The 15,596-nt window shown below is 51.7% G+C and overlaps 1 protein-coding gene across 2 annotated transcripts; it reads right to left on the minus strand.

Moving 5' to 3' along the window:
* Positions 1-1,057: 1,057 nt before the first annotated feature.
* LOC100093546 (mitochondrial dynamics protein MID49) lies at positions 1,058-15,151 on the minus strand. 2 transcript variants are annotated; one of them, XM_029058280.2, is made up of 4 exons: positions 15,047-15,151; positions 7,902-8,055; positions 6,145-6,325; positions 1,058-3,620 (listed from the first exon to the last, which is right to left on the minus strand). In XM_029058280.2, the coding sequence occupies exons 2-4, from the start codon at positions 8,046-8,048 to the stop codon at positions 2,587-2,589; spliced, it is 1,362 nt and encodes a 453-aa protein (XP_028914113.1). In that variant the 5' UTR covers positions 8,049-8,055; positions 15,047-15,151; the 3' UTR covers positions 1,058-2,586. The 2 variants fall into 2 exon arrangements, with proteins under 2 accessions (XP_028914113.1, XP_028914112.1); XM_029058279.2 differs by lacking the exon at positions 15,047-15,151 and adding an exon at positions 13,229-13,324.
* Positions 15,152-15,596: the final 445 nt, after the last annotated feature.

The following is a 15,596-nucleotide window of genomic DNA, read 5'->3' on the forward strand; positions in this document are numbered from 1 at the left end:
GGTGAGGATTAGGTGACAAACATGGAGAGCAATGGAAGTTTCAGGAGTTAGAAAAAAAACAACCGCACAGGCTTACCTTGGAGAGTCAGAATTGCGTCTACAGAACTTTGACCTCTTTACCTTTGCCTTGTTACTTCAGCTCCTGAAGGGTCAGAGGTTGCACCACAAAGAAAAGCTAAGTGATCCCGAAAGATTCATGCTAGCTCTTAGTTACCACCCTCTCCCTCCTCCACTAAATCTTTATTCGACGTTTTTGAGATGAGGTAAACTGACGGAGGTATAAGTGACCAGCAGAGCAGCTGAGAGACAGGCAGCAGGAGGGAAATAGGAATAGAAACTCCTTTGACCTCTGAAAAGGAGTGGTCTTTTAAAATGATAAAGGAGAGGAAGAATATGATGTATCCCAGAAAGTCTGAGTGGTGGCATTTATTCCAGTTTTAAGTCACCGGGGTAGTGAGAGTGACTACATTGTATGAATGATAGGCTAAGATTCAGAGAAACTGAATTCTAGTTCTGGTGACTGCCCAATAGTCAGTCTGGTAATAATAATAATAATAATAGTATTTGTTAAGCACTTACTATGTGCCAAACACTGTTCTAAGCAGTGGGGGAGATACAGGGTACTCAGGTTGTCCTATGTGGGGCTCACAGTATTAATCCCCATTTTACAGATGAGGAAACTGAGACCCAGAGAAGGGAAGTGACTTGCCCAAAGTCACACAGCTGATAAGTGGCAGAGGCAGGTTTAGAACCCACAACCTCTGACTCCCAAGCCCATGCTCTTTCCATTAAGTCACGCTGTTTCTCGATCTGGAATTTAATGCATGCTTACTATGTGCAGCACAATCTTGGATAAGGCCTCTATTTCTTGCCTCAATTTCCCACTCCCATGTGTCAAATGGGAAGAACCTCTGCCTCTAGCCCAGGAGAAAAGAAGAGTCCTGTGACCACGGTTCGCCTTTATTACATGAGTTGAGTCTCCCTGCTATGGGGATGGGCAGTTCCAGTAGCTAATGTAAGTCACAGAGATCCCACCACCTGGAAGACAAGCACCCTGTAAACACACACAGCATTTTATTATTATGAGTTCTCCAAAGTTCTCGCACTTAGAGGCACACACACACACACACACACACACAAAAATCCATAAATATAATTTAACCCGCTCAGGCAGCACTTTCTCTTCAAGTCTCCGTAGGGAAGTAATTGTACATGCTTTCTTTTTGAAAAATCATGCTGGACTAATGATCCATCACCCTTTAGTGTACCCCAAACCGGGTGTCCATTCTGGCAACCAGGATGGTTGCAATTTCTAGAAAGCTTTTCTAGATGCGAGAGTGTGTCAACAGAAGGCATTCGGCAATCCAACACAAAACCCATTTTCACATACAATTGATCTTCCTTTATTCTCATTCACATTCCTTGAAAAATAGCTTGGCTCCGAGTGAAGGAAATGGCAAAGATTTTTAGATGAGAAGGATTTATAGTGCTTGGAGAAACAAGTTATCTCCACCTTCCATCAATAAAATAATAGTGCCAGAGAAAAATGCAAACCAGAGTCTCGTTCACGTCAGCTTCAACCATTATGTTTTAGTACATGGGACGGGGTGGTTCTGAAGCCAAGGTCTCTTTAGAAACATTCTCTGCAGATTTTAAAATACTGGGTATCAAAAGTAGCAGCCATTAGGAAACCTCTCTCTTCGAGAGCACACGAAAAGCATCAAACACACCGGAAGTCAGCCAATAATGGTACCTGCTTCCCTCTGGAGGAAGCTCTCCTCTCCAGGGAGAGTAGACAAGCATGCAGAGAGAGAAGGGGATGTCATGGCCCTAGAGGAGCACCGGTCATGAACAGCTAGTGGGGGAAAAGACATTTTAAAGTCAGAAAAACCGGTCTTAAAATGGCCATAGCTGTTTCCACAACCCTTCAGCAGGATGAACACTAAAAGTCAGCGGTGACCATCCACATGCCCATAGAATCAATTCTGAAACTGAGAATTTAGGGGCCCCAGCCCCAGAATGGGAAGTCTCTTTTCCATCGTGAAGATAAATACTTAAATTCCAGGCCTGGAAAGAGGTGATTCCCCCCCCAAGGCTCATTCCCAAGTTTCCCTTTCCCCGTCTTCAACTCCATTCGTCGAGACACTTGTGGGCTGGTAACTCACACCGGATCATCGGATTCAGTGCTGGAGTTAGGCAAGTGGCCCCCAAGGTCGTCTCGTCGTGGCCAGGGACGGGCTAGGGCTCCAAGGGAGCTTCCCTTTCCTGGGATCTCTTGAATTTCATCAGCCGCTGTTGGGTACTTTGCTTTCCCAAGGGGAGGATCAGGGACCGAATCCACGGACCAGATCCCGAATTTGAATGAACCGGTTACGTCAGCAGCGTCAGGAGGCCGGGACTCTACTCCAGCCCGGCCATCCCCCTCTCCGAGAACCCCTTTTCTTCTCCATCCCCAGCGTAAGGAGACCACCACTGGGAGTAGCTACAAAGAGGAGCTCTCGTCAGCCTCCCGGGCCCCCTCCCGAAACAAGAGGAGCCAAGCGCATAAGCCCAGTTGAAAAATCTCCCCAGACCCTAATCCTGCGTCTACAGCAAAATCTCAGGCGCGGATACCGCGCTGTACAGGGTGTACCCCATGTCGTCGATCTCCTCTTCCCGTAACTCGCCGAACAAGTTGATGCGTGGATCGAAGTAGCAGGGCAGGGCCCCCTCCTCCAAGTAGCCAATCAGCTCTTCGATCACCTGCCGAAACCGATCGGCTAAGGAGTCCTCCGTCCAGTCCGTCTCGGCCTCGCTCAGGCGGAGGATCACCTGGGCCAGGTGGCTCCCTCTCAGCTTGCTCAGAGCCGGGTGGCGTCGGCAGACCCCCTTGAGGAGCCGGAGGCAGCGTCTCCGCACGCCCCCGTCCCCGCCGTCCAGCTCCCGCAGCTTGGTGGTCTCCGCCAGGTAGAAGCTCTGCCGCCAGAGGTTCCCCACGGGGCCCTCCCGGGGCACGGCCAGGAGGACCTTGTCCTCGGTTTCCGCCATCGGGAAAAGGGCGATGCTCATCTTGAGCCGGTCGTGCCGGACTTCGACTGTGAGCTCTTCCGAGGCCACCGCCGGCCGGAGGACGCAGCCCAGCAGGCCGCCGATGGCGGGCCAGTTGACGGAGCCCACCAGGGCCCCGTGGAGCGTGTCGTTGAGGACGTCGGAGGACAGGTATCCGCCGACCGTGAAGCGGTCCCAAGGGCTGCTCCCCCGGGGCGCGAACTCCAGCTGAGTCCTCCGGATCATCCAGCGGCGGGGGTCGTTCACGATGGTGTCCTCCCCCGGGATGAAGTCCCAGAGCCCGGCCTCCAGGGCCAGCGGCACCATCAGACAGGCCCGGCTGGCCGCCCCCGCCGCCACCTCGAGCCCGTCGAACAGCGAGCCGCTCAGGAACACGCTCCCCCACGGCAGCGCCGGGAACTTGCCGCGCAGGGAGCCCTGCAGCTCTCGGCAGATGTCGGTGGCCAGCTGCCGGGCCAGGGCGACTTGGGCTTCGGGGATGACCACGTGGTCTCGGTAGAAGGCGAGAAGTTTCTCTTGAAGCGTGAGGCACAGAAGCACGGAGGGCTTGGGCACGGGCTCGTGAGGAGGCACTGCAAGGGGTTGGGAAGGGGGAAAAAGAAACCCTTTAGAGGACGCCTCTAGAATGGCAATTACAGGCCCGCTCCCCCCGACCCCGTGATCTGCTCACTCGGTCGTTAAATTCCAAGAAGCGGCAGGGTGTAGCGGATAGAGTCCGGCCCTGAGAGTCAGAAAGTCATGGGTTCTAATCCCGGCTCCGCCACTTGTCTGCTGTGCGTCCATTACTCCTCTGGGCCTTACTTCACCTGTAAAATGGGGGTTGAGACTCTGAGCCCCTCATGGGACAAGAACCGTGTCCAGTACAATTTGTTTGTATCTACCCCAGCACTTAGTACAGAGCCTGGCATGTAGTAAGTGCTTAACAAAATACCATTATTATCATTGTGTAATAACAAATAATAATAAAGTCCCCATTCATTCCATCGTATTTATCGAGCAATTACTGTGTGCAAAGCACTGTTCTCCCTACAGGGGACTGGGACAATGTCCTCCCTGACTATCTTGTAACTACCCCAGTGCTCAGCACATAGTAAGCATTTAACAAATACCTCCATTATTATTCAGAAGACAGGAGATAGGGGGAGGGAGCCCTGGGCTGGGATTCTGCTAATCCTGGCTTCACTCCTGACCGGTCACTTCCCTTTTCTGTTCTCAGTCTTCTGTCGAGTGACTGTAAGTCACCCCATATCCCTCCTTATCCCTCCAGTTGAGGAGTGTGTCCAGTGCTTAGAGCTCTTTGGAGGTGGGTACAGGGGAGGCCCAAGAGGCTCATAAAGCGGGTAATAAAAACAGTCTCCTGCCTGGATAAGAAACACATAGCAAGGCGAGGAGCACTTTTTTCCAAAAGCCCTCCCACCCCAATCCTATTCCATCTGCCTGCCACTTTCGGAAGCCCTTGGCTCCTTGAATGGGGCAGCAAACTTCGGGAAGAACAGAAGTCAGAGCTGCACCTGACTTCGGCTCCTGGGAACAACGATGTGTGAGGCCGGCCTGGCCTGAAGTTTGAGAGCCCAGCTGACCGGAGTCAGACTCAACAGGTGACTCAAAGCCTGCCTTCTTGCCTCGACCAAAACCTCATTTCTCTGTGGTGATACAGGAAGAGACCGGACCTAGTCAGGGACTGTGGCCACATCCTCTCCCTGGACCTTCTTTCAACACTCAGTGTGGGATCCGGTGGCGAGGAGGGGGAAGCTGCGTGGGGGTCAGGCTATAGGCCAGTAGTGATAACTCTAACAATATTAAGTGCTTACTGTGCTCAGAGCACTGTACTAAGCACTGGGAAAGAATACATGTTTGGGATCTAGACAAGACCCCTGTCCCTCAGGGGGCTCCATCTAAGAAAATCGTAGAAGAGCAGGCAGATCTCGGGCTGGGGTGCTCTCACCCCAATTCCCAGTCCCATGTCAGGTTTTCACAATCAGGGTGACTTGGGGTGATGGAATGAGACTCCACAGCAACTATGGATGAGAAAAATCCATGGGTTCATCCCAGAAGACCCCAGAGACAATGGAATGGGCATGGGGGACTGCTTCGCCTTTTCCATCTCTCCCAGAAAAATCAGGAGAGACCAAGCTGGGTCTAAATGAAAGAAACATCTCTCACCAGCGATCCCTTGTTCACGCCCTTCCTCCTGCTTGAAACTTTCATCTGGGGGACCACTGCTCTCCCCAATCTGCAAAACTCTTCCAAATCACAACTTCTAGGGGAAGGCTTCCCTGATTAATCTCTCATCTCCCTACCCTATTTTTTCCTCCCTACTGCATCACCTACGCACTTGAGTCTGTTCCCCGTAAGCTCTCAGGTAATAATAATAACTGTGGTATTTGTTTAGTTCTTACTATGTGCCAAGCACTGTACTAAGCACCAGGTACTTACCCAACCCCCACAACTGCACAGCCCTTGTGTACATATCTTTATACTCGATGACTTCCCCTATCTATAGTTTACTTTAAATGTCTGTCTCCCTGTGCTTTCTCAAGTGTGGAGTGCTCTGCACAAAACAGGTGCTTGATAAAATACCTTACATTATTTGGTATTTGCAAAGCACTGTTCTAAATGCTAGCGTGGATGCAAATTAATTAGATTCGATGCAGTTCCTGCCCTACATGGGGCACATAGTAGGAGGGAAAATAGGTATCGAATCCCCATTTTACAGAGGAAACTGAGGCACAGAGAAGCAACTTGCCCAAGGTCTCACAGCAGGGAAGTGAAAGAGCTGGGATTAGAACCTAGGTCCTTGCTCTCTCCACTAGGCCATGCTGCTCACTGACTGAAAACAGAGCAACAGGCCAGTTATAGGCCCCAGAACTCCAGCCCTTTCACTGCTCTCAGACAAGGAGACCCCAGAAGGGTGGGCTAAGAGACCTGATACATCCACAGCAGGACAAACTGAACCCAGTGAGTTTGGCTGCCTGCCTAAGCCAGGTGACAACCTCCAGGCTACGGGCTGGTGGTGGATCCTGCTGACTGAAGTCAACCCTCCCATTGAAGGGGCCGATCCCAATTAAACCCAACGGGATTAGCATCCCGGCTGACCTGGGGCAGGCGGGGACTGGGCCAGAGCCAGCTGGGGTTGACTGAGCGCCTCCCGGCCGGGCTTGGGCTGAGGTCTTGGCGAGGCCTTGAGCAGGCTCAGCTCCTGCCAGCTCTCCTCAATGGACTTCTGTTCTGCTTTGGCATCGTCCTTGTCGGGGGGACTGGTGGCTCGGTCAATGAGCTGTGGGGCAGAGCACAAAAGCAAGAGTCAGGCATGAAGAACCCCAGAGGGCTCAGTTCAGTCATTAGATCCTTCCCCACGGGCTCTGCAGCACTGGGATCACCCTCCCCGATGGTCGATGTTATACCCTAGGCTCAGCCACCTATTTCCTTTGGAGTAGGTGCTCTCTGACTCGGAGCCTTTCACAGGTCCAGGGATGTTTCCTCCCTGAGGGACCTGAGCACAGCGTTAGCCTCACCTGCTGCTCTTTCTGGGTAACGGGGAGGTCAGTGGGCCGGTGAGACTGCCTGTGAAGAGCCTCTTGGAAGAGAGTAAGGCTCCAACTCTTGGCATCTCCTGGGGTTTCATCAGCCACTCAGTGGCCGTAACGAGGAGCAGCCGGACAGCAGGGTCCTGCCCAGACCAGAGCCTGGCCCGCAGAAACCGAGCCCCCGGAGCCGAGTGGGTCGACCCAAGGCTAACCCGGCTGGGCCCCTCATGGTGACCCTTGTGGTGCCAAGGGACACAAAGGAGGCAGGCCCAGCCAAAAGTGGGCAGGAACTCCCTTCAGAGGAGGGATGCGCTACAGCACCACAGAGCCATGGGGAAACCGCCCAATGGGGAACCAAGACGAGCTCCAGGTCACTTCTTATTTGGTCCCACTGCCTGCCACGGCCAATATCGGGTTCCATATTTCCAGCCTGCCCGACACCACGCTCAGTGAGGTCCGCTTGGGATGGCTTGAAACCCTGGAAAAACCCTCACGGGCCGAGAACCCACTGTTACACAAGACTTCCAAAACACAGCGAGAACTCGGCCCAGCTGCCCACGCCCAGCTCAGAGGCCAAAGCAGGTTTTCTGCCTTTTTATTCCGGTAATGGTGGTTGTGTGCAGACGGCCATACATGCTGTCCATTGGTGACTTGGGTTTGAGGAGTCAAATGAACCCATTCCCGTCCAAGCTCCTCTCCTCCCGAGAATAAAGCCATTCAGCTGGCTGAAACCCTTTGCAATCCTGCTGCAGGCCCTGGGTTTCACAATTCTGCCCCAGGGGAGATTCCCAATCCCTTCGGCTGGGCCCAACTCTAACCATCCTGGCTCCTGAAGTTAGGGCAGAGGTATCTCTCCCCCTGTTCTGTCCCTGGGCCCAGGTCCCTGTGATGGACGGCAGAGTTGGCCTGGAACGGTCGAGACGGGGCCCCAAACCCCAAGTGGTCCGTTGTCCCATCGGGCACTCAGGGAGTCAGGATGCTCCACAATTATCAGGGTGATAGATCGGGACTCTCTCGGGGAAAGCGCAGAGCTGGGCGAATGCTGGCCTGAGCTGTGAGAGTGGGGGACCAATCGGCTCACTGGACCCAGCAGAAGGAGAATCTCAGTTGGCATTCTGTCCATGCCAGAGCTGGACTGCGCAACTTCTCAACCCCAAACCAGCCTCGCTCCGCACTCTAAACACTCTGCTGATTTCTGGCTGAAATGCAGGAGACTGACAAAGTCGCCAGAGCCGGCTTGTCCCCGCTGACCCCATCCCAGGAGCCCCTCCTCAACCCCGACGATATCTGTTCTTGTCCCAGGAAATCACTTCTCTTTGTTCTTACCCGTTTCACTGCCAGGGTGGCAATGCCCAAGATGGCTGCCCCACTCACACCCAGCACTAGCCTGGCATTGGCCAGGAAGAAATCCACAGCACTGCCCAGCCCGTCATCGTCTCTCCTCTGCCCTCTCTTCTGAGAGAACTGAGCCATGGTCCACCTGGCAAGAAAGAGAGAAGGTCAAAGAGTTAGGGGCCACCAGGGACGGAGCTGGGCCAGTTGTGGGCAGGGCTATAAAGAAAAGCAGCTCTAGGGCAGAGGTGCCATCTCATTCTGCAAAGGGTGACTCAGTCTAGCACTCGTGAGAAGTCAAGTGACAATAATAATAATTGTGGTATTTGTTAAGTACTTACTGTGTGCCCGGCACTGTACTAAGCAGTGGGGTGGATACAAGCAAATTGGGTTGGACACAGTCCCTGTCCCACAGAGGGCTCACAGTCTCATTCCCCATTTTACATAGGAGGTAACTGAGGCCCAGAGAAATGAAGTGACTTGCCCAAGGTCACACAGCAGACGAGTGGCGGATCCGGGATTAGAACCCACGACCTTCTGATTCCCAGGCCCGTGCTCTAGCCACTGCTACACTCAAATGATGTAGTCTGTCTTTCCAACACCACTTAACCCCAAGAGGAGCTCCCCTCCCCGCCGCCCAGCCTGGAATCGGGAAATGGTTAAGCCATACCTAAGCAACCAATCGATAGTATTTACTGAGCACTTTCTCTGCACAGAGCATGGTGTTAAATGCTCATGAGCGCTCCCTGCCCTCAAGGACCTCACAGTCTATCAGGGGAGACGGGAACATTAAAATAAATTACAGCTAGGAGGAAGCAACTGAGGTTAAATATTTGTACAGAAGAGCTCTTAGGAAATTAATCCCCACTCCCCGCCCTCAAGTGCTTAGAGGGTAAAACCTCTAATGCCCAGGGGACACAATAAGGTGGGGAGAGGAAAGATTAACCAGGGAAGTTTTCCTGGAGGAGACAAAGATAGGGCTTTGAAGATGAGGGGAGAGGGATGGTCTGCTGGATGGGAAGGGGGAGGGAGTTCCAGGCAGGAAAGAGAGCAGTGAGAGACAGGAGAGCTGAGAGGTGTGAGAGAGGCACAGTGACTAAATTGGTATTAGAGGAGCAACCGGATGTATTGGGCTGTAATGAGAGAAGAATGGGGATATGTAGAGGGGATAGAGTGAAATAGAGGGGATAGAGTGCCTTAAGGACTAGAGGTAAATTTTAGTGCCAATGAGAATAGTCTAGGGTGGGGTAATGAGTTTAAGATAGAGTGAGAAAGTTAACTTTGACATAGAGAGCTGCCTGGCTTTCTGGTGCCGGACGGGATGCCAGGAGACATGGTATCTTCTGCCCGGAACGTTTTAACAAATAAAATGATCCCCCATCAGGCTTCTAGTCAATCAGACAATAGTATTTACTGAGTGCTTACTGAGTGCAGAGTCGGTCATATTTACTGAGCGCTTACTGTGTGCAGAGCACTGTATTAAGTGCTAGGGAGAGTACAATATAACAACAAACAGACACGTTCCCTGCCCACAGCGAGTTTACAGTATAGAGGGGGAGACACACATTAATAATTAATTCTAGACTGTAAGTTCCTTGTGGGCAGGGAACATGTCCACCAACCCTCCGAGCACTTAGTACAATGCTCTGCACATAGTAAGCACTCGATGATTACCACTGATTGACTGATTAGTTTGTGGGGCTCTGCCTGGAGGAACTGGATTACATAGCTTCCTTTGGTCTAGGATTCCGTGACTCATGCCTATCCGTTAGTCATTTGTACCTTAAAGTTGAGTTGCTAGGGCAACGAGATGCCATCACAAGTCAAATACCAGTAGAGAGAATCACAGAACTCGAGCCTCGGAATGAGTTTCCTGCCACCGTGCTTGCCTTTCTGAGACTAAAAATAGGATGAGGTAGGAAGGCAGGCCTTGGCTACCTTTGCTGGGGTACCGAAGAGCAGGCATCACTGGCTTTGAAAAAGTCAAATCCTGTACTTGCACGAAGGGACGTCAGCCACTAAGTCTTGACACACAAATGAGAAATAGTACGTACTGTCCCAAGCGCTTAGTACAGTGCTTTGCACACAGTCAGCGCTCAATAAACACAGCTGAATGAATGGACTTTCCCCCTTCTCACCCTGCTCCCCTCCATCTGAGCATGGTTCTTTTAAAGAAATTCTTCAGAAGCAGCAAATGGAGACTTCATATAGAAACAAGGGATGAGGGGACACGTGAGAGTTATGTTTGCTGAGGGTGACTTGGGTCAAAGTGGAGAAGACAGTCTGGGAGGCTGGGTCGCTTGACTCCTCATGAATAACATCTGCTGAAAGACCCAGAGATTCCCTTTCAGTTTCCAGTCTTGAAGCAAGGCTGAGGGCCGCTCTCTCTCCCTCCAGCCAGTTGGCATTCCCCAAGGGTCTGCAGCTCCTCATCTACACTTTGGGTCACGAGTCTTGCAGTTGTGCTACTTCTCAGGCGGGCAGGAGCAGGGGAACTAACCTCTGGAACAGGTACAAAGCCGAGGCCCAACCCAATACACTCGATCCCAAGCCTACAAAAGCAGTGTGGGCTAGTGGATAGAGCACGAGCTGGGAATCGAAAGACCTGGGTTCGTTCATTCATTCAATCGTACTTATTGAGCGCTCACTGCTCTTGGAAAGTACAATTCGGCAACAGATAGAGACAATCCCTACCCAACAACAGGTTCTAATCCCAGCTCTGCCACTGACCTACTGAGTGACCTTGGGCAAGTCACAGCTTCTCTGGGTCTCACTTTCCTCTTTTGTAAAATAAGGATTAAATACCTGCTCTCCCTACCCCTTAGACTGTGGGCCAGGAACTATATCCAATTGGATTATCCTGCATCAACTCCAGCATTTAACAAATACTACAGTTTTCATTATTTGGACTTCCACTCTACCTATGAGAGTTTAAGCAATACTATCAGTGGTCTATCAGTTTAATATCTGTCTCTGTTAGGGGTAACAGGGTACAGAGAAATCGGTGCCTGCCCTGAATTCCAATCTGTACAAAGCAGCATCGCCTAGTGGATACGACACAGGCTTGAGAGTCAAAAGAAACTGGGTTTCTAGCCCAGCTTCACCACTTGTCTATGTGACCTTGGACAAGTCACTTCACTTCTGTGTGCCTTACCTCATCTGTAAAATGGGGATTAAGGCTAGGAGCCCCATGGGGGTCATGGACTGGGTCCAACCTGATTAGTTTGTATTTGCCTGGCACATAGTAAGTGTTTAACAAATACCATAAAAAATCATGTCTCTTCTTCCAATAATTACTGTGAGTCTTTCGTTAGTCAACGGTATCTGTGTGCTGAGCACAGGACTAAACGTTTAGGAGAGTACATACGGCTGATGCCAATGTGGCTGCCTTCACAGAGCTTACAATTTAGTGGATTTCCCAGGAATGTATCCAAACCCTTCTGAGAAGCAGCTTGGCTTAGTGGAAAGGGCCCGGGTTTGAGGCCAGAGGTCATGGGTTCTAATCTCGGTTCCGCCACATCAGCTGTGTGACTCTGGGCAAGTCACTTAACTTCTCTATGCCTCAGTTGCCTCCTCTGCAAAATGGGGCTTAAGACTGGGAGCCCACGTGGGACAACCTGATTACCTTGTACATACCTCAGCGATTAGAACAGTGCTGGGCATGTAGTAAGCGCTTAACATACCATCATTATTACTATTATGAAACCTACTGATGTTTTTGGCCTCTCGATCCAGTTTGGATGTCCTCTCTTCTACTTCACTAGCACTCATACAATTCAGGCAACACTTCAAGGCACCCACTGAGTGTCACCTCGGCATCGACAGAAACTCCTCACCGTCGGCTTAAAGCGCTCAATCACCTTGCCCCTCTACAACCCAGCCTGCCTACCAGGCCCCTGTAATGCCGACCTACTCACTGTAGCCCGATCTCCTCTATCTCTCTGCTGACCTCTCGCCCACATCTTGCCTCTGGCCTGGAACGCCCTCCCTCTTCATATCTGCTAGACATTTACTCTCCCCACCTTCAAAATTTTATTGAAGGCATATCTCCTCCAAGAGGCCTCTTCCCTAAGTCCTCATTTCTTTTACTCCCCCAGCCTTGTCACCCTGATTTTCACTTCTTTTATTCACCACCCCCTCACCTCCACAGTACATATCCACAATTTATTTAATGTCCGTCTACCCTCTGGACGGTAGGTTCATTGTGGGCAGGGAATGTGTCCGATTTATTGAACTCTCCTTAGTACAGCACTCAAAAATATGATTGACTGAGTGGGTCTCAGGCACCAACAAGATCAGGAGCAGCTAGCTTGGGAAGGCAGGTCAGTCCCCATGGAAGAGGCTAAAGTCCCATTGGATGGGCCAGTTCTTCATTCATTCATTCGATCGTATTTATTAAGTACTTACTGAGGGCAGAGCACTGTATTAAGCACTTGGAAAAGTATACTACAGCAATAAAGACTAATAATCCCTCCCTCCCCACAACGTGCTCACAGTCTAGAAGGCGGGGAGAAAGACAGCAATACAAATAAACAGACATCAATTTAAATAAATAAATGACAGCTATGTACATAAGTGCTCAGGGGTGGGGGAGGAGGGGGAGCAAAGGGAGCAAGTCAGGGTGACGCAGAAGGCAGTGGGAGATGAGGAAAAGCGGGGCTTAATCAGGAAAGGCCTCTTGGAGGAGATGTGCCTTTAGTAAGGCTTTGAGGTGGGGGAGAGTAATTAATTCATTCAATAGTATTTATTGAGCGCTTAGTATGTACTAAGCGCTTGGAATGTACAAATCGGCAACAGAGACAGTCCCTGCCCATTGACGGGCTCACAGTCTAATCGGGGGAGACAGACAAAAACAATAGCAATAAATAGAATCAAGGGGATGTACATCTCATTAAAACAATTGCAATAAATAGAATCAAGGGGATGTACATCTCATTAACAAAATAAATAGGGTAGTAAAAATATATACAAATGAGCGGATGAGCACAGTGCTGAGGGGAGGGGAAGGGAGAGGGGGAGGAGCAGAGGGAAAGGGGGGGAAGGGGGCTTAGCTGAGGGGAGGTGAAGGGGGGGGGCAGAGAGGCAGCAGAGGGAAAAGGGGAAGCTCAGTCTGGGAAGGCCTCTTGGAGGAGGTGAGCTCTCAGTAACTGTATGGTGGATTTGAGGAGTTATGGAATGACGACAAATCAGAAGAGCTGTCCCAAACCTCTGTGATCCTAGTCCAGACCAAGGCAACCAAAAGAAGCCTTTTGTTGTTTATAAAAAGAAAAGAAGAAAAGCCAACTTTAGCAAGAGCTTCCAAAGGGAGAAGGATAACTTACCCGAAAACTAAGACCTAGCCACACCTCACCCCTACTGTGGAATCAGTCAGGAAGCCGGCTGTGTGGACGCTCCTTCATTCATTTACTGAGTGCTTACTGTGGGCAAAGCACTGAACTAAGCGCTTGGGAGAGTACAATATAACAACAAATAGACACACTCCTGCCCACAGCGAGCTCACTGTTCATCCCTAGATCCTTTCCCCAGACTTGGGACATCTCCCCACTGTCCCCTCCTCCGGGGTCGGGAGTCTAGGGACCGGTATGTATGACTTCGGGGGAGGACGAGGACGGAAAGTCCTGCTCCTGGGGTCTCTTCCAACTGCCCAAAATACCAGTTAGGGCGGTTATCCCCAACCCCTGGTGGCATTCCGTTGGCAAACCAAGGGCAGGAGACAGCAGAAGGGGTGAATGCCCTTACTGGGTGGAAGTGAGGGTCCCAAGGGCTCGTACCCCGACCCAAAAGCAACAGCAATTAAGTCTCCCATTTGCTCACCGGGCCTGAAAAGTGTCAGTCTGCAGGGACTCGGGGGGGTCCTGGTTGGAGGACGGTCGCCCCCGGGCTTTGGGCCCAGCCAAGCTCTGGCTGGAAAGGGATTCCGGCTCCTGGCTGACCTGGCCGGGGGTCACTGGCTTCCCTGTCGCCCCAGACCTTCACCCCGAGCAGGACCGAGCTGCAGCCGGAGGTGCAATAATAATGATAATAATTACTAGGGTATTTATTAAGCGCTTACTATGTAGTATTAACAATCGTATTTGTTGAGCTCTTACGGCCTGCAAAGCACTGTGCTAAGTCCTTGGGAGGGTGCACTTGAACATCGAAAACGTTCCCTGCCCACAACGAGCTCAGTCTAGAGACAACGAGCTCACGGTTCCAGGCACTGTACTAAGCGCTGGGGCGCTGTACTAAGCGGTGAAATTGGGCCTCTGCCAGGGCTGGGGGGAGGGGAAGCATGACACCCCGGATAACAATAATAATAACTGTGGCATTTATTAAGCACTTACTATGTGCCAGGCACTCTACTAAGCGCTGTGGTGGATACAAGCAAAAGCGCTGGGGCTCTGTACTAAGCGGTGGAAATCGGGGCCACCTGCCGGGGTTGGGAGGAGAGGAAGCATGACACCCCAGATAATAAGAATAATAACTGTGGCATTTATTAAGCGCTTACTATGTCCCAGGCACTCTACTAAGCGCTGTGGTGGATAACAAGCAAAAGCGCTGGAGCTCTCCACTAAGCGGTGGAAATCGGGCCCTCTGCCAGGGTTGGGGGGAGGGGAAGCATGACACCCCGGATAATAATAACAATAACTGTGGTATTTATTACACGCTTACTATGTGCCAGGGACGTGGCTCAGTGGAAAGAGCCCGGGCTTGGGAGTCATAGGTCATGGGTTCGAATCCCAGCTCTGCCACTCGTCAGCTGTGTGACTGTGGGAAAGTCACTTCACTGCTCTGTGCCTCAGTTCCTTCCTCTGTAAAATGGGGATTAACTGTGAGCCTCAGATGGGACAACCTGATGACCCCGTATCTACCCCGGCGCTTGGCACAGTGTTCTGCACATAGTAAGCGTTTAACAGATACCAACATTATTATTACTAAGCGCTGGGGTGGATACAACAAATAAGGTCCCTGCCCCAAGTGGGGTTCACCGTCTCAATCCCTGTTTTGCACGTGAGGGAAGTGAGGCCCGGAGAAGTGAATGGCCCAAGGTCACACCGCAGAGGAGCGGCGGGGGCGGGATTAGAACCCATGACCTTCTGACTCCCAAACCCGGGCTCTAGATAGAAGACCACGCCGCTTTCCCGGATATGCCCCCGTACCTGCGCCGCCCCGTCGGTGCCCTCCGCTCCCGTCCGTGGCCGCCGCCAGCGGCCCGGCTCCCAGGCCGCTCCTCCGCGGGCCGCACAGCGCCGGCTTGCGCCGTCAATCAGGACGCGTCGAGTTCCCGCGCGGCCAATCAGGGCGCGCCGAGTTCCCGCGCGGCCAATCAGGGCGCACCGGGTTCCCGCGCAGCCAATCAGAGCGCCCTTCAACGTTCTAAAATATAACGTCAAGGAGCCAATCACCGTCCTTCCCCTCCGTGGCCTCGGGGCTCTGAGCGGCTTCGTTTGACGCCTGACTTTCCCGTTAAAGGGACCGGACCGACTTCGCATGCTGCTAGGGGGAGGGACCCCTTTTGGACTCACTCTTGAAAAAGATCACGGTCCCAAAGAATAGTTATTTTGACTAAAAATAAGTAATGACGGCATTTAAGTGCTTAGTATGTGCCAGGTACCGGGGTAGAAACAAGCAAATAATAACACTGGTATTAGTTACGCGCTTACTATGTGCAGAGCACTGTTCTAAGCGCTGGGGGAGGTATCGGGTCAT

The sequence above is a fragment of the Ornithorhynchus anatinus genome, chromosome 2 (assembly GCF_004115215.2).
Source record: "Ornithorhynchus anatinus isolate Pmale09 chromosome 2, mOrnAna1.pri.v4, whole genome shotgun sequence".
NCBI lineage: Eukaryota > Metazoa > Chordata > Mammalia > Monotremata > Ornithorhynchidae > Ornithorhynchus > Ornithorhynchus anatinus.